This window comes from Pyricularia pennisetigena (genome assembly GCF_004337985.1).
Source record: "Pyricularia pennisetigena strain Br36 chromosome Unknown Pyricularia_pennisetigena_Br36_Scf_12, whole genome shotgun sequence".
In the NCBI taxonomy this organism is placed as follows: Eukaryota; Fungi; Ascomycota; class Sordariomycetes; order Magnaporthales; family Pyriculariaceae; genus Pyricularia; species Pyricularia pennisetigena.
This window is the reverse complement of record NW_021940924.1, coordinates 406,860-430,189: the sequence shown is the minus strand read 5'-3', so window position 1 is coordinate 430,189 and position 23,330 is coordinate 406,860. Positions and strand designations below refer to the sequence as shown.

Genomic DNA, 23,330 nt, shown 5'->3' with positions numbered 1-23,330 from the left:
TATTTGATGATGCGAGGGGAGGAGGTTCTTGGGGATCCTTGCTTCTATTTGTACGATACAAGACGAAAGGTCTAGCGGTCAAGGAGTGTTGAGTTTTCATCTTACTACACGATTTCTGGTATTCGACAACAATTTAAGAGCTCGAGCAGAGGCCGTATTCTCACTGTCAGTCCTTCGACTTCTTATCAGACGTTTTCATCCCGTCCCCCGTTTCCCTTAAACTCGTTTTTCAAATTTAAAATTTCCTATTCGTTAACATGGGCGCTCCCGATGATTCCTCTTCCTTTAACAAGCTATTTCATGGATCCACTTTGGAAGAGTTCCAAACAACCGAGCAACGAATTCTTCTTGACACCATCAGTCACGTGCGAAAATGTGGTCTCGACAGCATCCTATCCCTACCTCAGATCGTCGTCTGTGGAGATCAATCTGCTGGGAAGAGCTCCGTGCTGGAAGCCCTGACTGAGATTCCTTTCCCCAGAAACGACAACCTTTGCACTAGGTTTGCCACTGAAATCAGTCTCCGCCGCGAGGCCGTCGACAAGATCACTGTCAAGATTGTTCCAGACAGCAGTCGCCCTGAGCATGAAAAACAAAATATCAAAGCCTTTTCACAATCTATCACTACCTTTGCTGATTTGCCCATTGTCATTGATGCGGCCATGACGGTAATGGGGATTTCAAGATCTGATGACGCATCATCTACCAGCGCCTTTGCCAAAGATACGCTCAGCATTGATATTGATGGCCCGAACCGTCCTCAGCTAACCCTGGTTGATATCCCAGGCCTGATTCAAACCTCTACCAAGGGTGTTTCAGATAACGACGTTGAGATAGTGAAAGAGATCACTGACTATTACATCTCCCAACCTCGTACCATTTGCCTAGCGGTTGTTTCGGCTACGAATGACGCGGCCAATCAAGGAATCCTTCAACAAGTTCGCAAGTTTGACCCCCTTGGCGAGCGAACACTTGGTGTGATCACAAAGCCGGACAAACTCGAAGCCGGGTCTGGCTCCGAGAAGAAGTTCCTTGAGCTCGCCCGCAACGAGGACGTTTTTTTCCAGCTCGGTTGGCACGTCATCAAAAATCGAAAGTTTGACGAACGAAACTTCTCATTTGAGGAGCGCAACGTGTCAGAGGCGAAATTCTTTCGCACCTCAAACTTCAGAACTCTGTCACAGGAAACGTGTGGTATTGACGCGTTGCGCATACGACTCAGCCATCTACTCTACGATCATGTGAAAAACGAGCTTCCACGCCTAATGGGAGATCTCGAAGTGGCCCTAGAATCATCGGTAAATGAACTTGAGCCTCTCGGGGATTCGCGATCCACTGCTTTGGATTGCCGCACATACCTGACGCAGCTAAGCATGGACTGCCATGAAATCTGCAAAGCAGCTTTGAATGGACACTATGAGCACGAATTTTTCAGATCAGGCGGGGAAAATGCGTTCAATCTAAAGAACAAAAGCACCGTCGCTCGACTCCGTGCAGCCGTCCAGCACTGCAACAACCAATTTTCAGAGGATATTTGGACGAGAGGACATAAGTATCAAATTCCTGCAGTTGTGCACACCGAATCGGTTTCGGAAATCACCGTGGAAGGCGACATAGCTGCACAAGCCAAGATTGTTACCCCAGTACCAAAGAAGCTTTCGAAAACCAAGGCAACGGAATGGGTGAAACGACTTATACAGCGCTCGCGAGGAACTGAGTTATTCGGGAGCTTCAATCCAAATGTGATATCTGAGCTTTTTTGGGAGCAATCCCAGCCATGGGCCAAGTTCGCCGAGTCCCACATCGACCTGGTTAGCTACCTTTGCGAGCAGTTTTATGATGCCCTCCTCAAGAAGAGGGGAGCAAAGGATGTTTCTTCTCGAATATGGTGAGTGTGGTACCGCAAAATAATTGCTCAATCTTTGAACACCAACGGGCTAATGCGCCTGGAACAGGTCTTTCCAAGTCAAGGACCGCCTTCAACAGCGCAAAGTGAAAGCTCGAGAGGAGCTGTGGAAATTGATCGAGGACTTGAAAGGCTTTCCTATCAACTACAACCACTACTATACGGACAACCTCCACAGGACCCGTGAAGACAAGCTACGAACGCAGCTTAATGCTATCAATCCTGCCCTACTTGAACACCGCTCCAGCATGAACTGCAGCCGAGGCGCACATTACGACAAGTTTGATTTAGAGCTCGTTCTTGGGACTCTATCCAAAGCCACCAGCGAGGCTAATATCGATATGGAGAAGGTTAGCTGTGAAGAGGCCCTGGACTGTTTGCGCGCGATTTACAAGGTATTCGTGCCCAATATAACTATTCCCAAAAATACATTTCAGCCTTGAACAGTGTTACTGATTTTTGCGGCATAAAAAGGTTCAGCTGAAGGTTTTTGTTGCCAATGTCACGAATCAGGTGATCGAGCGGCACATGCTTCGCGGTCTTGAACACGTCTTCTCCCCTTTAGTCGTGGCAACTATGAACGACACCGAAGTCAAGTCCGTTGCCCTCGAGAGTTCTGCAATCCATCACCAGCGCAAGGTTTTGTTAGACCGCATATCCAAGCTTGAAGAGAGCCGCGGCATCTTTCGAAATGCGGTGGGAATGTTATAGATTGCCTTACAACGAAAAAAGCCCAGAACGCGGGGCTGGACAAATTCGCGCTTTATAAAAATGGCGCAGTCCAATATGACTGGGCTGCAATGCCCTATCAGGTGAATTTTATTGCATTAGTAATTCATGTCGTTTTTCAAATGGGCTGATTAGAATAGCATGATAACCTCATAACTATCTGCTCTGCCAAACGCGGCAGATCCACACAGCCATCTTTTAAAGTGCGTTGAATAAGAGGCCTCTTTGGATAAACCGTGCATGTTTAAAGGATGTAGTCATGCTTTCAATAGGCTGCAGACATTGGTTTTCTTTTTTTTCTTTCAGGGAAATATCTATTTATGAAAAGAACAAATCCACTTTATCAAATTGAAATATTAACTTGAAATTGAAATGTTAGCGGGAAATCGGATTTACCACACGGGCATGAATCAAATTAAAAGGCTTGTTATATGGCCTAAACACTTTGAATAAATGGCCTCAAAGCGGATACCTCACAGTACGAATTATTCCATGGGACAATCTCCGGGGTTAATTGCTCATGGCAATGAGCTGCGGGGTCCCACTTTAGCTCAAATAATTCACAAGTACCCATATTGTTTCTGTGCACTTTTGCACAACGCAGATTCACCTCGCAGAGACCTGCGCAATTCATTGCTGGCCTTTAATCCAGCACCGAACAATTCATCACTGCTATTTAGATATGGCAACAAATTTCCCGTCACAATGCGGAGATAGGAAAGCGAAATAGTGACGGCGCCAGAGGGGTGGCGGGTAGAAACACCTTTACATATACGCGCCTTAGGGGTCGCATGAACCATTGAGTAGGCTGCAATCAGCACGACCCCGCCACTAGTCTGGCCCTGAACATGGCTCGGGAGCTCAGATTGCAAGTCAAGGTGTCCCCCACCAAAGGGATGCCAAAATAAGAAAGTCAAAGACAAAGGCGAGCGAGGTGAAGGTTGCAAAATGCAGTGCATGTGTTGATCGCAGTATAGATAGAATTTCCTGCATTGGGCTAGCGATGCGAGAATTCGAAATCTGCGAACTGCAGGTGGGCGATTACCCGGGCTTTCATTCTGATATTTCTCAGTTTCTTCAATGTACCTCGTAAACCGATCGGCATCATCGCCATTTTGTACAAACACATCTAGATATCGGACGCTCTGACGGCCCAGCTCAAAAAAATTGAGTGCGAATGTTCCTGACACCAATGCGTTGCAGTTCCCAAGTAGGGATCGAAGCATGATAGGGGCATCTACGAAAGCCTTTAGGCCGATATCTATGTTGGTGATCTTCCTCAGGATACAGGTTTGGAGCCCTTAAATGCCTTTGCATGCCCGGCACAATGCCAAAAAGTCGACCATGGTAAGGTGCGAAGAGAGCGCTTCGAGGACAGGGTAGTATTTTTCCGGATCAAGCAGCTCTACCAGCCTTGGCTGACGCCCGTATGCGATATCTGAAAAGGTTATCGCCATATTGCGCTTTTTGTCTATTTCTTATAGGAATAGCGTCTGGCGGGAGATGTCAAGGGCTGAAAAGGCGGCTGCAAAAGGCAAAACAACGCGTCAAAGCGTCAAACCAAACCTGGGACTCCGCATCAAGGCTCAACACGACGCGCGCTCTTTTAGAACAATTGAGGCAGTGAAGAAGGTCACGCAATGGGCACCTTTTCCGACCTAGTTCTTTTAGAATTTAAGCAGCTCTCACCCAACCTCCCCCCCCCCCCCCCCTCAACCACACACAGCAAAGAAAAAAGAAAAAGAAAAGTGCCAAACGTCCAAAATAGTGGGCAGCATATGCAGCCTATCAGACAAACAAATTTGCTCAGTTATGCAGGAGGCCCTTCATTTTGTGGCCATGGAGCAAGAGCGCAGTCCGATTCGCGGGCTGGGGCGGCAAATGGCAGGGTCGACGTTGCATGATGACAACTGGACTTCTGGGGGCCCGGACAAGGATCTGGGTCCTGATACGTCTAATTTGACCATAATGTACCCCCCAGCAACCGCTGCGCAATGCTAATGGTTTCGTAGATTTTGCTGCACGCACTAACAGATGCCTGCATGTGTTCAGTGCGACGCTTCTAGGCCAACGCTGCCACGTAACCCGGCAATGGTACATGGCTGTGTTTTGGCAACCGCAGTTTGCCAATGAGTTCTCGACCTGACTCTCAAACTTGTCGTTAACAAGGTCAACTGGTCAACAATGCTCACAACTCGATCGGACGCATAAGCCACGCTCAAGATGAATACATCGCCAGAACAGGCCTTGAGGGATTCGCTGAAGAGGTGCGTCGGCACAACGATAGCATCAAGTCGTGAAACGAGCTAACAGTGACTTTACCATTCAAGCCTTCGCATCAGTGGAGACTATTCCGATATGATTGTTGTCTGCGGCCACAATACCTATCATGTCCACAAAGCGATTATGTGTCCGCGCTCGAAATACTTCGAGACCACTTTCAAAGCAGATATGCAGGTAAGTTCACGGCACGCGTGCACTAAAAAGACTTTAACGGTTTGAAGCTGAGCTACTTTCCAGGAGAACCGCACATCCTGCGTAGACCTGTCAAACCATAACTCAGATGCGGTCAAGCTTGTGATCGACTTCTTCTATCTCACGGATTATGAGCCTTTGCACAAAGTCCCAGCCTGGGGATTCGAGATCAAGAAAGAACCTACGAATTTCGAGTTTCCTGCCGCTGCAGTTGCCGAGGCTGACGATATTACAGCCGAACGCGGGGATCCTCCAGCAGAGCCCGAGGTTCATGATCCCTTGGAAGAGCGTCTCGTGCCCAGAAAGGACAAAAAGAAAAAGAAAAAGGGCAAGTCAATCGCCATGGACGAGCCAGCGGGCCCATCAACCGAAGACCCTGACTCGGAGCCCATCAGCCTTGCCGAATCGCTGCTTGACAAAACCTTCCTCCTCACGCACTGCCACGTCTACGCCTTGGCCGAGTACTTGCAAGTCGGCGACCTCAAGGTTCTAGCGGCGGGCAAGTTTCGCGCCGAGGCCGAGAAGCAATGGAATCACCCAGACTTCTTCGAGGCGGTGCAGGAGGTCTACCGAACCTCGGTCCGCAGTGATAGGCTCCTGCGCGACATCGTGGTTGATGTTGTGAAGAAACGCAAGGAGCTGTTGGATCGGTTCGAGTACCAGGATGTTGTCAGCCAGCTTGATTTGGCTTTTGAGCTGCTCATGGCGGTCAAGACTAGTGGGTGGGGTTGAGGGCTTCTGATGAGACAAACGCTATAATTAGTGAGGCATTGTGTGGAGGATGTACGGATCCACAGGTTCTGTCGCAGCCAGTACTTGGTCAGCAGAAGGAAGCCGAGCTATTACACATACTTCCGGTCTAATGCTTCAATACTAAGTTCCGTACTGACTTTTATTAAAAGTCGCTTTTGATCCATGCAACTCGCTATACTGGCTGTGTTTGCCTGTGATGTCCTGGCAGCTCACCAATCAATGTTTTTGTCAAGGCAGCACCTGCAGAATGGCCTAGGCAAATCGGTATGGCCAGCTGGTGCAAAAAAAGGACTTAAGACCCGATGTGTGTAAAATCACTATGTTTGTCACACGTTTTGTCTCCAAAACTCTGGTGATCGCCAACAGGCCAAATCACGACCATTCCTTTAAAACGTTGCCCATTTAATACGCCATAACTTCATCAGCTTGTGATTTATTTTCTTAAAACAAGCTCCAAAATAAATCCAAAACATATATGTCCTCCTAACCGAGTTTGTGCTATGCTGTGTATTTTTCTCGTGGTGAAATAATCGTAAAAGTGAAGGATTTTTCCGCGATTAATTTAATTTTGTGCCCCACTTGGCTCCCTCAACCAACGGACTACTAGTACAATCGAGCAGCTGCGTAGGCCTGCATTTTCTCAAGACCACAATCCGATCCAAGGATCTGGGCGTCAAACTGCGGAGTTGACCTCCGCATTATTTCGCCACGTATCACCATGCGCCATGCCCTGCTGGCGCCCGCAATTGCCCGCCCCGTAGATAGCGCGCCGCAATAATGGAAGGCCTCCTGCATCCTATCCTGATGGACCCCCTTCCGACTGGGATAAATGGCTCAGAATGGCTTTATTGTATGAAGGGCTATATTGTCAACCTACCAAATCATGCTGTCTGTTCTGTGAAGGTGCAAAACATTGACAGGCGTTCACCACCGCCTGCACATATCATTCCCCACTTGAACATGCGAAGGACTTGGAAACGCAAATTTAGAATTTTACGATATCCATTTTTTCCAGGCTGCATATCAATTGCAATCAATGCTGGAAGACTGAGAAGCAACAGCTTCCCCAGTACCCTCTTAGTGCCAATGCGTGGTGTTGAACAATCGGTTCCCTGTATCAGTACCCTTTACACCGGTGTACTTGTTCTCAGATACCCGCAACGCCACAATGCCCACGTCTCCCTGCCACCCTAATTTCCGCCGAAGGCTACCCCCTTCAGAAATTCCATCCACCTCAAGCTCGACCGCACCAGCCTGAACTACGCCTGCAACGAGCAGAATCTTGGCTTTGGAGTTCGTAGCTCGGATGTACTCGACGAAATCAATCATACTCTTACCTGTGTTGATGACTGAATCGACTAACAGAATGCTTTCCATATCCACAACGTCTCTCGTAGCAAGTTCATGTGGGTATTTGGCGAATGCAAACATCGCCAGAGGAAAGGTTTGGTACACGCCCCTAGCCATGGGCTCGCCGCCACGCATCATAGCCACGATCAATGTTCGCTCTTCGGCTTTGAGCCGATACCCAATGGTGTTTTGACCTTGTACGTGCGGAATGATACGCTCCTCTAGGCCAATCACCTGGGCGACAACCTGCGTTGCCAAGAATCGTCCGGCTTGAGCATGTGCCTCTTGTAGGGCTGGGCCGGCGATTGAGGCGTCGCGCATGGGCGAAGCTAGGAGCTTGGCTGCCGTCGACGGCGCGATGTTGACAGGTACGCCCTCCACTGGATACTGCAATTCCGCAATCGGCAACCCTGGACGTGGGGTTACATTCGATGGCAAAAGTATCTGCTTGATTGTGGTTTCAAATTTCTTATCATGGGTTTTCCCGAAGACTCCGGAGCGGATGGCTTGCTCTAGCTCGGAATCCATCGTGCTACTCCGGGTTTCTTCATTCCCGACAATCACGAAGGCACGGCCGGCCTGAGCCATCATGGGGATATCTAAGGGGCTATCCCCATACACCGTGACGTCGCGGCGATGATCCCCAGTGTTGACAATCGCAAGCCATGCCACAATTGTCGCTTTGGTTTGGGGTGTTACGACGTACTGGTCCCTGACTCGGCCGCCACCAAAAATAGGAATCCCTTGGAGCCCTATTCGCTGGAGCGCCATCTCCCAGACCTGGCGGACGCCACTTGTCACTACCACCGGAATTACCCGTGGATCCCGGGTAGCCTGTGACAGAACAGTGATCATTTCCGGATAAATGGTGATTTCGTTGGATGCGGTGTCGCAAATGGAATCATACTTCTCGTTGAAGCACTCGAAGCTCTCCAGCATCACCGACACCTGCTGGAAAGCACGGTGGGTATAGCCCAACGGGCCGCCGAAAACCGTCTTGAGAACATTGTTCGTCCCCTCTGGTTGTCTTAAGTGGCCATTGCTCAGACCCTTTTCCACAAAAAGCGTTCCAGAATCTTGAGGGGCAAGTGTGCGGTCCGCATCAAACACCAGGATGTTGCTGCACCGCTCAAGTTGGGTGGTGCTAAACATCCTACTAGCCATGGACACTGCAAGATCTGAATTTTGCTGCTCGCTCAAATTCCAGAAGGAGCACAGGTCTGCGACGCGCTGCACCGTTGTTTCCTTCCCTCCACTAACAGTCGCGAAGACGATACCTCTGTCTAAACAGAGGTGAAACAGCCTCTCAACCTCAACATCCTGCCACCTGTTCACCTCCTCAACTGGAAACGACGCTCGCTTCCGCTGCATATCAGCAGCACATTGCTTGCAAATGTCTTCTGCGGGAACCTTGAGATAGACGATATGCGTAAATGTTTCCAGGTCGGCTTCAGTGTACACCTCTTGCAAGCCACCGTCAAGGTCATCGTTTGGCAGGATGAAGTGGCCGGCCACCAAGGCGCTCTTGCCGTTGTTACAGGCATCCCTGCCAATCTGTCGGACAGCCGTAGCCCGGTGACGCTGTTTATCTGCGTGCGGCAGCCTTTTGAAGGCAGCTAGACCGCCGTCCACAACAGAATCAATGACTTCAGAGCCCTCATAAAAGTCGTATCCCCTGAGCCATATGACTGTCGTTTGGCGGAGTTGAGACAGCAGGGTAGTTTTGCCGGCTCCTGGAAGGCCGTAAATACCAATTATGTTTGGAGTTTTGATTTTGTCGACGCACATTGTAAAACGTCACTAGTGGTGCTCACAAAATACGAGTTTCAAAAGGCAGCAAAATATGAGAGAAAATAGAAAGTTTCCGGTTTAAAGGAACAAGGGAGAAATGGAAGCTTAGGTTTGCAAATTATAGCGTTGGAAGGCACAGGGAGAGCATTTGATCGAAATGAAAAGGCCTCCCAAATTTACCACCTACCCAAGGTAACATGCCAAATTTAAGGTAAATGGGAATGATGATCTGTTGAACATTGCTGAGCATAACTTATAGCAGGAGGGGATAATGCAATAACATCAAGCTGTCAACTGCAGAAGTGATTTCCCATCCTCAGTTTCCTGCACCTCTGCAGAGGCCACCCTCCGTAGTATGAACGGATCAAAGTCTCCGGCTACATTCATTGACGACAATGGGGAACAATGACACTATACTTCACACCACAACACCATGCAGGAGGCGGCCTGCCGCGCATTTATTCCTTGAGGTCTGGGAAACGTGTGGATAGCGATGCTGATTTTTTGACGACTGGATCAAAAATACTTTCGGGAATGTATTAGCTATTTTCAGGCAGAGATACTCGGAAAGAGATATTTGGAAGGCCGCTAAGGCAGAGTAACCATTTCAATACGAATGCTATCGAATTTCGCTTGGTTCGGAACGCCTGAACACGTCAATTGAGTCAGCGCCGACATATTGCAGCGACGGGACTCCGTGATCATAGGCCGAATCAAAAGGCTCCCTCGTTTGTCAAGGCATTAAAGGCCAAAAGGCCTTCACCCTCGTTGCCCAACTCCTGTAGATCCGCGGATCTAACCCATGCCGCCCTGCAACCTCATCAACCTTACCAGTCTTCCTAGGGTTGACAACCTCCCTAACGTCTTTTAACTTTTGTCCCCTCGCACCGCACGCAAATGCCACGATACGATAAAAGGTCCACCGCAGGCTGAATTTGGCCAACATATACAGCAGTACACTTGCGGGCACCGCAGTAAGCATGTGACTTTGAAATGGGCGTCCGTCAAACCGCGCTCTACTGATCGTAAAAACGACATCGGCCGTCTCGCTCAATCGTGAAATCGATGTAACAGCGGCACGGCGCTCGGCCAGTTCCTCACGTAGCCGGGCACGATGCCACGATACCGAAACCTGGCGGGGTAGGGATAGAAATGTGTGCCAGCGGTGGAGTGCGGCGCTTCGGAAGTGAGGTTTCATTGTTTGCTCCATTTTGTGGTCGCATTGGGTAGTGGGACAACTCTCTATGAGCTCACGTCGATTATGGTGTCGGCCATAAAGAATATAACAAAGTACATATGGATTAGGTGGCGTTACAGACCGAGCTCCACCCTAGTTGTTTTCTTCTTTATGCTTGGGCGACGGAGCTTTTATTCCGTGTATTCAGGCTCTCTAATCTGTTTGATGGCGGACACCCGGGCAACTCCTCCTGGCCAATCAATATAAAGAAAAGTTGAGTCTTCGTTAACCATCCGATCAACCCGTCGAGGGAGCTTTCTCATCCTAGTCAAACGTTGCCGCAATTAATTACTTCGGCAATAAACCCTGTGTTCAACGTGGCTTTTTCTACACGCAAGGGTGTGTTGCCGTCAAGCCCAGCGGGTGGCAACAAGTTGGACAATACCGTCCGGACTCGAGAGTCCCAAATTTGGGGCAGCAAGCAGCTGCCATACTAGTACCCTTGAGCCTTGTGTGACATGATACGTGGTATTAAAGGAGATTATGCTTCGTCCACTTATGCAGGCGGTCCCATTCGGCATGGGGCAAATGGAATTCTGCGTGGTTGTGAAACCGAGTTATCAATCACCCACAATTCAGTCTACAGCACTTTTTCTCGGCCATATATTAGTGTACAAATGCACTGACAAGACTGGCTACCATGAACGCCAGCGCCACTACCACCACTACCATTGGACAATGTGCGCATGGCTACTTGAGGGTGGCCTGGTCGACTGCATAACCGGTTGCAAGACATTAATTAACATACACACCAAATAGCGGGCAGCATATGCAGCTTATCAGACGAACAGAACTGCTCAGTTATGCAGGAGGCCCTCCATTTTGTGGCATGGAGCAAAAGCGCAATCCGATTCGCGGACTGGGGCGGCAAATGGCAGGGTCGACGTTGCATAATGACAACTGGACTTTTGAGGGCCCGGACAAGGATCTGGGTCGTTGCTTCTGCCCCATGATGCGTACCCCGGAACTGCCTCAGGCTGGATCCGTTGCTTTTGGTCCGAGAGGCGATGGCGCGCAGCTGCGACCGAAGGGCAGAGAATTGAGCCCATAAACCAATGGCGAATAGCAGCTGTCGCAAAAATCCATCGTGTAAAGCGGACTATATTTTCTGGCCAGGGGCAGAAAAGCCGCTAAAGCCGTGACGGAAATAGCATGCTGATACCTGCCTTTCGTCTTCCATTGGCTTAGAACCGACTTCTCCGCATCATCTGCAGCATTCCTTATTGGGAAATTTCTTGCAATGCGGGCTCACCAGCCATGGTATCACGCCTGGGTACCCAATTATTCCTTTCGCGGCAATAAGCAGGGAGGCCTTAATTTCCCACGTTCCTACCATACCTTATTGTCGAACTGCACCTACCATACTTGCTTTTTGACGCAATCACTAGAATGAAATACCGTAGTAAATTTGTTGGATTTGATATTTATCAATCAAAATGGGTGAACCTTACTGGGTTGCCGAGGTTCAAAATTCCCTGCACCTTCTAGCTCAGAATCTCCACGAGCGTCAGTTCAAAGGAAATACATATGACAGGCTTCCGTCTTTCAACAATTCCTGTCAAGATTACACACTGACGCCATATTATAAGCTCAAGCTGGCCAACAACCTGGCATTTTTAGCTTGCACCGAGGAGGGCGGTGATAAGGTTTCTGCCGTTTGCCTCGAAAAACATCGCGATCAATTAACTATACGCCTAGCAAGCAACAAATGTCCTGGTAAGAAAACAGTGGAATTGCTGTAGAAGATCGCGAGCAGTCTCGCCGAGTATGCCACTCGTAGTGAGTTAATATGTCCGTGGCTGAGTGATGCATCAGACTTAACTGAACCTTTGGCGCAAAAAGAGATCCATCGCGAGGCCTTTATGGAAGAGGCTTTTGCCACAGTGATGAACCTGTGCGGCACTCGCATACTACAACGCACGCGACCATGTTGGGCCAAGAAACCACACCGGCTAGAGAAGAAGGCATCTCCCTTGCAGAGTCTTGACAATGACTGGGCTCTGCTGACTAAAACCCTGCAGAGGCGGTTTGCAACGACCCTGCATGCGCTCGAGAAGATGCGAGAACATTTACGTTGCCTTGATACGATGAACCATGACAGCAAAGATCTAAGAGAGACGCTCCGAAACAACGTTTTGGCAGCCTACGACGCCTCTGCTGCCGAGACGCCGCGAACACTGGAGGAGAAATTGAGGCGTTGCGGGCCTGCGGGCTTGGATCTCGCTGGCAGGGCCGCTGTTCGGCAGGTGGACAAACTGGGACGCTACTACGGCGTCTGCAAGGATTTTGCAAAGCTGGCACGGCACCAGAGTTACCAGCGCCTATTTTCGAGCGTCATAGTGGCGAGGTGCGATGTAATGCCCAAGACCTGTAGAGATCCGGCGGGCGGGCGGAAGCTGCATGTCCATGCTGAGGTGCAGCTCGTGATGCACTACCTATCTCGGAATCTTTCGCCTGCACCCAGGGCGATTAGTTGCAGCAAGTCGGCCTGCTTCCTCTGCCACGCTCTCATCAGCCGGCTTGGGCACTGGTCACTCTCGGCCTGCCACGGGAAGCTGTACTCCAAATGGAAAGTCCCAGATGGGGTACACTTGACGCATAGCAGGGCAAAGGATCTTGCACGCGCATTACGGCAGGTTCGGGATGAGCTCAAGACGCTTGGTGCGGGGGCGAAAGTGCAAGTAGCCGAAAGCCCAGCGCTTTCGCTCATATCTGGCCCGTCGACGGCAACGCTGCTTTCCATAGCGTCGGGGTCAAGGTCATCTTCTGCGGAAACGATCGGTCCTAACAGCACTGCGAAGACGACCGCGACCGCTTACGTTGATGCAAGCACAGTCAAGGCGCCAACAGGCCGCACAGCTTCTGCAGAAGAAGTACTCGCAAAAGCGAAAAGCAATACATACCCCGATGTGGGAATATCAACTTCGCATGAAACATGCAATAATGGCGGATTAGTGGCCGGCATTGGAATAACTAACTCACCGGCCGCGACGCTGCAGGTGAAGGAAAACGATCTGCCGTACGAAGTCGTCATTTTCAATTACACCCTGCCGTTGCTCGACCTCCAGCTTGGGCATCTGTCTCTGCATCTCGATCTGATAGACATGAGCGTCGGTCGAATAAAAATATCGCGTTATGTTGGTGGTGACGAGCTGGATATCCTGTCTTTGGAAGCAACCGATTTACCATTCGCTGAGCCGGGTCGGAAGCTCAGCTGCGAGCGAGGAAGTAATGTACTTCGCTTCAACTTGCTGTGCTTCGAATGCGCTGCGACGCAGGTGGAGATAACATGGAGAACGACGTAAGCAAATCCTTGAAATGACAATTCATGATAGGGGGTCTTTTTGTAAAGAAGGTCAGCGGCGGCAGCTGTTTGTTTGCAGTATTTTATTCCATTGGGTGGCTGCGCATAGAAGTCGGGCGCACGCCACTAAAATTGCAATTGGCGTACAATAATTTGTGACATTCGGACCATGCACTGGGCGGGGTCGAAATAGGGTCCCGATAAACTTGAACCGGGCCTGTTCCTATTGGCAACCGACCCTAAACGGCCTGTTTCAGCGCCGGGAGGGGGTTCGCGTTTTTTTTTGAACTTTTGAACTTTTGAACTTTTGAACTTTTGAACTTTTGAACTTTTGAACTTTTGAACTTTTGAATACCGTCGCTGTTAAATCCCAATTACGATGAGTCTGGACGTAATCAGACGTTTCAAAAGGCCTTCCCGTGTTGCGCCCCAGCCCTTCTCCCCGGAATCCTTGCGGAGTCTGCAAACCTGACTGGTAGTGGTGACTGGGAAGAGGCAGAAGATTTAGGACTTGAAGCATTGAGAAAGATGCAGGATGCTTTAGGACCCGGTCACCCTCCTTACTCAACCTTACAGCAATGTATCAAAACCAGGCCAAGTACAGCCCCTTATCTGTGAAGCAGCTAAGACTAGGAGCCCTGTAGGGTGCAGATGGATACAAACATATCACAGTTGGGCATTGGAATGCTGCCCCTAGCCATCTTTTCAAAAGTGAAGGTCAATAGGAATGAGCCCGTCACAAAACGCACCCCGAAAGGTCAGTTTGTGGACGATCTTTCACTGCCAGCTATTTTGTGAGCATGTGATTGGCCGCCAATGCACGACAAATTACCTACCCCAGTCAGAGCAGCGTCCATCACGATGCAGAAGGCCCTCCATCACCGGGCACACTATCTATGCGGAGCCCGACGTCACACGGTGATGCGTGACGTAATGAAATGGAGATTGACCGCCCATAATCTGTTGTTGATAAGATGCCGGTGAGTTACACTAAAGCGTCCAACGCCGCCTACATTTTATGTTTCACATCTTACCATAATCCAAAATAACTTTACACAGGCAAGCAGCTTAAACAAATAGCTCCGAAATCGATCCTCCTTTTTTCCTGGTCCGTCAACATGACTGTCAAATGTAGTCACTGTAATCGGAACTTCCGCACTGACGACGCTCTGCAGCAGCACATTCGAGATTCGCATAAACCTACTCAGTTACCTAACTGCCAGATTTGTAGCCGGACTTTCAAAGATAACGACGCTCTTGAGCAACATCTGAAACAATCAAGAGTTCATAAACCCCAGTCCCAAAATGTACGCACTCGAATACCCACCGAAAGCAAAAACGCGTCTGCGGACAGTGAAGCGGGAGTGGCAGATCAGATGAAACTTCTTCAACACAGCCCGGCGGTCAACAAGATAGCGGAGATTAAAGTCGTGCCTCTGCTCACTGAGCATGTGCGCAAACGGGCGGCCGATCTAGCTGGGCCAGCGTCGGTTCCATTTACGCAGTATGGCCTACTCGGAGGTATTATCTCTGATGGCTGGGGGCCCGAGGCGCCTGCTGACCCACGCATTTTTTATAACATTGCGGCACCATCGAGCGTCTTTATATGTGGTAGTCAAGGGTCCGGGAAGAGCCACACTCTCTCTTGCCTGCTCGAAAATTGCCTGATACAGTCGTGCGCGAATGTCTTGCCGCGGCCGCTCACCGGAATGCTTTTCCATTATGATACTTTCATGTCGGATAATGGGGGCGAGCCTTGTGAGGCCGCCTATCTGGCCTCCAACCGGCGAGTCAAAGTCAGGATTCTTTGTGCACCTACGAACATTAGAACGATCCAGGTGGGCCAACACATGATATAAACTTTGAACAGGCGAGCCGTCAGAGCTGATTAGCGTTTCAATAGAGGGTGTATTCGAAAATCTCAAACGTGGCAGTTGAGCCCCTTCGACTTAACGAACGCGACCTCAATACAACGCGTATGATGTCATTGATGGCGGTAAACATTTCGAAGGGAATTCCACTATATTTACATGTCATCCTGCGCATTCTGCGGAATTTGAGAATTGAGCAGCAGGAGCAGTCCGACACCGCAGATGAATGCATTCCCCCCTTCCAGTATGCAAAATTCAAAAGGTGCCTCGAGAAGGAATGCATGACCGAGACCCAGCTCGCGCCGCTGAAGCAACGTCTCGACACTCTCGAAAGCTTTATGGTTCGCAAGCAGGTTTATGCGTTCAACTCGGACACAAAGAATAGTGGTACTCCTGCCAAAATAATAAAGGCTCGCGAAAACGAGCAAGGAACGGATTGGACACCAGAGGTGCGCTCAGTAAATTTTCTTTGTCCATCGGCATGTGGCCGAAACACTTACTGACAATTTCGAAAAAAAAACAAGGCTGGCAAGTTGACGATTGTCGACCTATCATGCCCCTGCGTGCCGGCGCAAACCGCCTGCTCACTTTTCAACATTTGCCTTAGCCTCTTCCTAGAGCAGGAAAGCAAAATCGGCCGTGTTGTGGCCCTGGACGAGGCCCACAAATTTATGGGCGGCGGCACCGAGGGCGCCGAATCGCCAGACTCACGCAACCTGACCGAAAGCCTGCTGCAAACCGTCCGCCTCCAGCGCCACCAGGCTTGCAGGATCTTTATCTCGACGCAGGAACCCAATATCTCACCTAACCTGCTAGACCTGTGCTCTGTAACAATGGTGCACCGCTTTACGTCGCCCGCGTGGCTGCGGGTGCTTAAGCAGCACCTGGCGGGTGTTAGCTCGTCATCGCTAATCCATGAAAAGACGTTTTCCGGCGGCGGCGGCGGGGAGGACGATGGCGACGGCATTGTTCCTATCAGGCTTCGCGGCGCTTCCAGTGGCTCGCCTCATATCGACCCATCTGCCGAGGTTTTTTCGCACATCGTCAAATTGCGTGTCGGTGAGGCGCTGGTGTTTGCCCCCAGTGCTGCGATTGGATTCGAACCTCAGGGTGACGGGAGAGAGGGCTTGGTATTTCGCAAGCTGGGCAGTGGGGTTCTCAAGATGAGGACTCGAAGTCGCCTTACTGTCGATGGTGGCCAGAGTATTATGGCAGACTGATATTATGATCGAAGTATCGGTACATCTTCCGAAGGTGGTGGACAATGGATTGAAGCACCTGAGCGTTTTAATGAGGGTTTCAATGACTGGGGATAACGTAAGTTATAATTGAGTTCAAGGCGAATTATTAGTAGGTTGAAAGCTGCCAAGTAATACAGGATCACTTTCTGTTGGAATAATAATGACTATCGAGCGGATATCCTTTTGCATCTCCAATTAAAATAGCAGCCTTTATTGGCGACGCGGTGTTTATCCAACTAAACAGTAAAGTATCGTCTTCTCACAGCAGAGGCTTTTTTATTAATAGCCACAATTTTTCCAGCTTCTTATTAATCCCAATGTATAGTGGTGAAAGGTTTCATTTCCGCATCTATGTCTCTCTCCTTAACATCGTCAATAGCTTCGAGGATTGCATACCTTTGAGACGTTGGACCCAGGAGGAGACGTCATCCTCTCCGTCCATACTCCAACATGCGACGGAGAAGTAGAGCTATCAGCCTGCTCCAGAATACTCAGCCTAGCATCGCCGGTCTTCTCAGCCATTTTTAATTCGACTTCCAGGAGGGGCTTCGGGTGAGGAGTGGAGATCGCCCTCTGATTAGTCTGGAAGAACGCGACGTTGTAGCGACGGAATTACTACTGCGCATCCTCCATTATCAGGCAGAGGAGATCGCAATGTCAATTGGACCAAGAAAATGATTGCAGCGATGGCAGTCCCAAGCGATTAATACGACTGCAACAAAGCCCTGCGACCTTGGATCAAGGCAGGGAAGGCACTAATGCGCACGAAACTTGCAGGAGAGACATTCACCACCCCAGCAACGGTATTGATGGCAAGCTTAGCAGTGATTGCGCAGGAAATAATGTGTGCGCGTGCATGCATCTAGGAGCCACCTCGACCTCCTTTGGTTCAGTTGGTGCCGAACTCCGGTGACCACGGCTTGACCCGCTCCTCCTCTTGGTTAATTCGTGTGATTGCTAAGTCAAACCCCTCTTACAAGCATACTTACAGGGATTATCATTCATTCCCCAGTTGAGGGGTCTATAACATAGCTGCACCCCAAAACAACCACACCCTTTGGAAAGGATTCCAACCCAGTTGAACACCGGAATGATACCCCAATTCATCCTCTCAAAATCTACGCACCAATATGTTACCGGTCTAGCACCAATTCAAATGTAAACAAGTAATAAGATTTGGAATTGTGATATATCTCAAACAAGTTGAATCACCCCCCCGCCGGCCTGTTCCGGTTTTGTGCATTGCTTAGTTTTACCGGGTTAAAAACCATCCGGATCATTTTATCTTTCCAATCAGCTTTTAGTGCACACAAGAATGCCCCCCCACCAGAATAGTACCACCTGGCGTTGGACGTTCAAATTTGTCAAGCAAGGGTGTGGCAATGCAGATTGCCAAGGAGTCCCAAACCCCTCACCAGGCCGCAAATGGCGGCCCACCTCACTGTCCAGGCGCGGGGACATTGCAGGCATTGTCTACAGCAATGCGGGGTCCAGTNTATAACATAGCTGCACCCCAAAACAACCACACCCTTTGGAAAGGATTCCAACCCAGTTGAACACCGGAATGATACCCCAATTCATCCTCTCAAAATCTACGCACCAATATGTTACCGGTCTAGCACCAATTCAAATGTAAACAAGTAATAAGATTGGGAATTGTGATATATCTCAAACAAGTTGAATCACCCCCCGCCGGCCTGTTCCGGTTTTGTGCATTGCTTTAGTTTTACCCCGGGTTAAAAACCATTCGGATCATTTTATCTTTCCAATCAGCTTTTAGTGCACACAAGAATGCCCCCCCACCAGAATAGTACCACCTGGCGTTGGACGTTCAAATTTGTCAAGCAAGGGTGGCAATGCAGATTGCCAAGGAGTCCCAAACCCCTCACCAGGCCGCAAATGGCGGCCCACCTCACTGTCCAGGCGCGGGGACATTGCAGGCATTGTCTACAGCAATGCGGGGTCCAGTCGGTCATCTTCTAAGTCATGGGGGAGGCCTTTCAATTTCGTGGCGTGGCGCAAGAGCGGAATCCGATTTGAGGACTGGCAAATTGCGGGGTCTTTACCGCGGTCGGCGCCACCACCCAAGCGACGGAGCGACGCCGAGTTCAAGAGCATGGCCACGACCCGTCAGACGGCCCAGTCTTTGACTCCAACCTGACACCCCGTGCTGTTCGCAGCAACGATCATCCACCTTCGTCCTCCTTGGCCAACCCATCGACTCCCGGCTATTCCAGACTACAGTCTTGATCTCAACCGGCTACGACCCGATTAGATCTGCGTCTACCGGTCTAACAATGCGGGCTCGGAAAGACGCACAATGATTCACATCTTCGAGTAAAGGCCGCCCTACAAGCTAACAGCGCCGCACCTCCGTTTGGTCTACGCCCGATGAATATTTACAAGGATGTGGTTAACCGGAAGACTATCCCGATGTCTATGGATCCAAAAGCACGTTTGTATCACGCTGAGAGGCTGACTGCGGCCGCCATTACGCAAAAATACTACTACATGATCAAAGGGGGACTCGAGTATGGTCTATTGACGACGGGCGAGGCTGTCTTGTTTCTCAAGATACTTACCACAGCGAACAGTGATTGGAAAAGCCGTGTTCGGCGATTGAGGATGTTTTGGAGATTACATCTTTGACCCAGATCGATCCAACCGGGGCAAATGCTCCCGAAATGGCCCGTCAACCCAGCAGGCCCAGCTCGACACGGACGTAGGCAACACGCAAAATCAGGCGTATTTTCCAAATCTTAACCAAACTGCAAACTTATATCAGCTGTAATCATCCACAAGAGGGATGCAATCGAGCGGGCCAGGATTTGGATCATAATATAATAGCCTTGAAGCACTCTAGCGTAAGTAGAAGCATAACTTATTTCATTTGCTAAAATTTGTGTTGACTTTGCGACCCTTATGTTGCTCATATATCAGAAAAGTGAGATTTGGTTGTGTCCGAGGTAACGGGTGTCTTTCTGGCACGTTTCGGCCGATCGACACCATGCGCTTGTTTGTTCTCCGGGGTGACGGGAATGTCAGTTTCGACCTGCGAAGACGATACCGAAGAAAGTCCGTCGGAAATGTCCCCAAAACTATGCTTTCTCCCTTGTCTTACCCGTCGAAATGGCGTGCGGCCCCTGCACTGATCTTCGGCCGATTGCCCCCACCCAAATGTCTGCGGCTGTGTTGCCTCCCCGGACTCAGGGCTAACTCCATCCTCATCACTATCCTCGATACCCCACCCGAAAGCTTGGGCAAATGACCTTTTTTTGGGACTCACACTTCGACTTTGTGACCGCTTGGATGAATCGAACACAACGGCTACTGAACGAACTACCGCGCCCTCAATGTCGCGCGTCTCTGTTCTACCCTGCTCAGAATCCCACACGAGAACCTTGTAAAGACGGGGAGACCCGAAAAACTTGATCCGTTCATCTGTGAACAGGGCCCAGGCGAACCGGGCGAAAGCAAATTCCCTACTTACTCCTCGAATGGCTTGCGGATTGCGATTGTGATACATGTGGACCAATTGCATCGAATTGAGCGGCTCCAACACATGCCCAATCAGTTGAATAGGCTGGGACATAAATTGCTTTGGCACAAACGCAATCCGACGTCCATCAAAGAGATAGTGCACATCCCGCCGCAAGAGGAGCATATTTCTGTCGTCATCCATCGTCGAGACGGCTGTGGGAAAACGACAGTATCTTTGATGTCGTAACGTCAGCCCTAAGCGCAAAGCAAGGCAAACATTGTTGATTGGACATACCTCTCCATCCCGTTTGAAATAAACCAATTTCTTTCCTGTGCCGGAACAAGATGTGCTTGTTCCGTGGCGTCTTCAAAACCAGATACGCGACAGCTCCTATCCCTCTCTTTAACAGCCATCCGTCCCCTGAATGAAGGTGGTGGAATGTAATCGGGAAGTTGCAATTGTGACCAAATTGGAGGTAAATTATCGTGTGGAAAACGCCAGTTGTGGAAAGAAGGAACGACGGGGTACTTGTCTACTGGTCAGAAAAGCTGTCAGTGAATGACCTTTGCGTGAAATCCCAAGACGGCTCGAAGGGTTCCGAGCACAAGAGATTGGACGTACGGAATGATTCGAGCCCATCAATACAGAAAAAGTACTCGCGCCCGCGCAGGATCCCGTCCGACGGCCGCGACACTGTTTCCATTGTGTCATCCGCAGTTTTAGTGGCCAATTTGCCCTTGTCCCACTCGGTCGCGCAAATGATACAGCAGGATATAACCGCCAAGTCGTACTCAATCCCGATTCCGTCGGCTGCTGACAGTAAAAGTAGCGGTGGCGTGTCAGTCGGGTATGCTGGATGACGAAAGCGAACTTCGTATGGCGCCAGGGCCGTCTCGGATGCCGACGGTGGCGTAAGTGCCGGGAATGGGAGGGCAGACATCTTCAATTCTAGGGATAGTGATTTCGGCTCTCCGTACGCCAGTAAGCTATGTCGTTCGTGCAAATCGTCGCTCTTGCGTGTTCGTTTGTTTGAACGTAAGACACGAAAGCAGCTAGCGTTCGTCAGTGAAACATCATTTATTTTCATCACCATGACGACAGCCAGCTGGCCACCAGCTGACAAAGGGCGCCAAGGGACACATCTGATTGGTTCGATGGGTGAACATTTAATTCCTTACGTAAACTGCTCCTCCCATAATAAAACTCTTGTCAGGTACGCTTTCCATACATTTGCCTTACGCCCGTTCGGACTGGGAAATTTCCTGTCAAAAGCCGATAGAATCTCTGTGTTATTGTTAGTTTGCGTAACCGACTGTGTGGACGCGTTTGACGCGATGCAGGGTTTTGTAAAGCACGTGATTTCTGTGATCCTTTGACCTGTTCCAGCCAACACCCACCCTTCGTGCGGGGCTCTAGTCGAGCTGCTTCTTACCAATTTAAGGCGCAGTGGGAGCTGGCTTGATCAAGCAAAAATTTGTAGTCACGAGAGGTGCGGGAGTAAGTTTAAGAAAACATGCAATAATACTACCAAGTTACCTACCTGGAGAACTGGGATAAGAAGCAAGTGGAGGGTTCAAAAGTGCGAAAATGCGTTTTTGATCGCGCCCTTGGCTACATGCACCAAGTCAGCGTTGACTTACTTCGAATCGACGGTGACCAATGCATCGAGAAGCGGAAAGCCCTGCTACAGCTCGCAGCAATGATGCTAAAGAACGGAAGCTAGAAACCATGTCAAAAATTTCCCGTTTGTTGACCAGTGACTTGAATGGGAAAAGTGAGGGAGGGGTAGCTAGTTGCATTCGATTACTGACGGCCACTTCGCCTAGCTAACCATTCCCACTAGGCATATAGGCGACATCTCACCTTCGCGCTGCAAACTCGCCCGTGTCTCCACTTAGAATTACTACCCTGCTATCAAGGGGGCTATATGGTTGCTGTTCGTGCAGCAGAGTGTAAGATGCCATCCATGTTCTTATTCAGAGCAGTGGATGGTGATATGAGGGTTGATATGTACATCACTGCAAAAATCAAGTCAGTCCACACCCTCCCAGTTCGTCAGGCAATACCCCGCCCTCGCTGTGCGACTAACTTCACCCCTTAATAAGCCCACCCCTCTACCATAATGATTGAGCCTACGCTCATTGCGCCTGCTTGAGCCTACTCTCATTTGACCTTGATTGAGTCCACCCTCATTTAATTGTGCTAGCACATCCTTATGACCCTTTTGGAGCCCGCCCTTTGTTTGACAGGGACACAGTCAACACGCGATCAGGTGACTTAAGTAGCTCTGATGCCCACGGTGGATCAGGTTGTATGATATAGTTGTAATAAATCGCCAGGTGTCTAGCAATAGAAGTATAACATCACCCAAAAATTCAAGAACCGATAGCATTTACGCCGAAAAAAACGAAGACCAATCACTGCGATAAATCAGGTGCAAGAACTTCAAGCCTTCACCATATCACATGCCACAGCCAGTGAAAATGTCTTGGAATTTATGGCAACAGATGCATCTCGCAACTGGCTTTAACTCAGCAGCCAAGCACCCCAGACATTGCATAGCTCTTTCTTGTCGGGTGGAGCAGCATCTGGAGACAGCTTTGGGAGCGTGTTGGCTCAATTCGGGTAAAGTCCGGGATACCAGTGACCGCTTTTCTTCGTTGGTTAGACTGAGGACAGTGCGTCGCTATCCCTATGAAATTGACTCCGTAGACCAAACATCGGACGAGCAGACTTTTAGATTGCTTTCTATCCCCAGGGATTCTATTGACTTGGTAAGAAACATATGGAATCTGCCAATGATCTGGCGAACTTTTCGCAAATTTGCGTATTCGGGAAAGGCAAACCGGTCATTGGGAAGTAGTGGGCCGAGTACCAGGGCGTGATTTCGATGACCCAAAGCCTCCCATCCGGGCCTGCTCCAATATCCAGGCGAACACCATCGTCAAACGACATGTTTGGTAGTTGCATGCGCAGATGCTTGTATATGTAGAGTGCAAAATCCATGCGATCCTTTTCAGTCGTCTTCTTTCCCCTGAACTCCATGCTTTCATCTCCGAGTGATTTGGTAACAACAACGAGGTCCTTGGTGTCTTGATTGTCACGGTTCACAGCAGTATGGACCCAATGGAAGACCTCTCCTCTCGAGATGAATAATCGAAACTCCCCTTTAGCCACCAAAGGTAGGTATTG

At 49.7% G+C, this 23,330-nt stretch overlaps 4 protein-coding genes across 4 annotated transcripts; 3 read left to right on the top strand and 1 right to left on the bottom strand.

Moving 5' to 3' along the window:
- Positions 1 to 257: 257 nt before the first annotated feature.
- Positions 258 to 2,722, top strand: PpBr36_10995 (uncharacterized protein; the record flags this gene model as incomplete). The annotated part of the gene is made up of 3 exons (XM_029898101.1): positions 258 to 1,888; positions 1,956 to 2,301; positions 2,381 to 2,722. 3 exons carry the CDS (start codon positions 258 to 260, stop codon positions 2,615 to 2,617), a joined length of 2,214 nt encoding a protein of 737 aa, XP_029743662.1. The 3' UTR covers positions 2,618 to 2,722.
- Positions 2,723 to 4,858: 2,136 nt separating this feature from the next.
- On the top strand, positions 4,859 to 5,842 carry PpBr36_10994 (uncharacterized protein; the record flags this gene model as incomplete). Its single annotated transcript, XM_029898100.1, has 3 exons — positions 4,859 to 4,902; positions 4,966 to 5,092; positions 5,156 to 5,842. 3 exons carry the CDS (start codon positions 4,859 to 4,861, stop codon positions 5,840 to 5,842), a joined length of 858 nt encoding a protein of 285 aa, XP_029743514.1.
- A 5,835-nt stretch (positions 5,843 to 11,677) lies between these two features.
- Positions 11,678 to 13,558, top strand: PpBr36_10993 (uncharacterized protein; the record flags this gene model as incomplete). Its single annotated transcript, XM_029898099.1, has 2 exons — positions 11,678 to 11,957; positions 12,084 to 13,558. The coding sequence occupies 2 exons, from the start codon at positions 11,678 to 11,680 to the stop codon at positions 13,544 to 13,546; spliced, it is 1,743 nt and encodes a 580-aa protein (XP_029743661.1). The 3' UTR covers positions 13,547 to 13,558.
- Positions 13,559 to 19,586: 6,028 nt separating this feature from the next.
- PpBr36_10992 (uncharacterized protein) lies at positions 19,587 to 21,420 on the bottom strand (the record flags this gene model as incomplete). The annotated part of the gene is made up of 4 exons (XM_029898098.1): positions 19,587 to 20,370; positions 20,433 to 20,673; positions 20,760 to 21,124; positions 21,317 to 21,420. Coding segments are annotated over 4 exons (1,494 nt in total), but the record flags the coding sequence as incomplete, so codon positions are not given.
- Between the last annotated feature and the right edge of the window lie 1,910 nt (positions 21,421 to 23,330).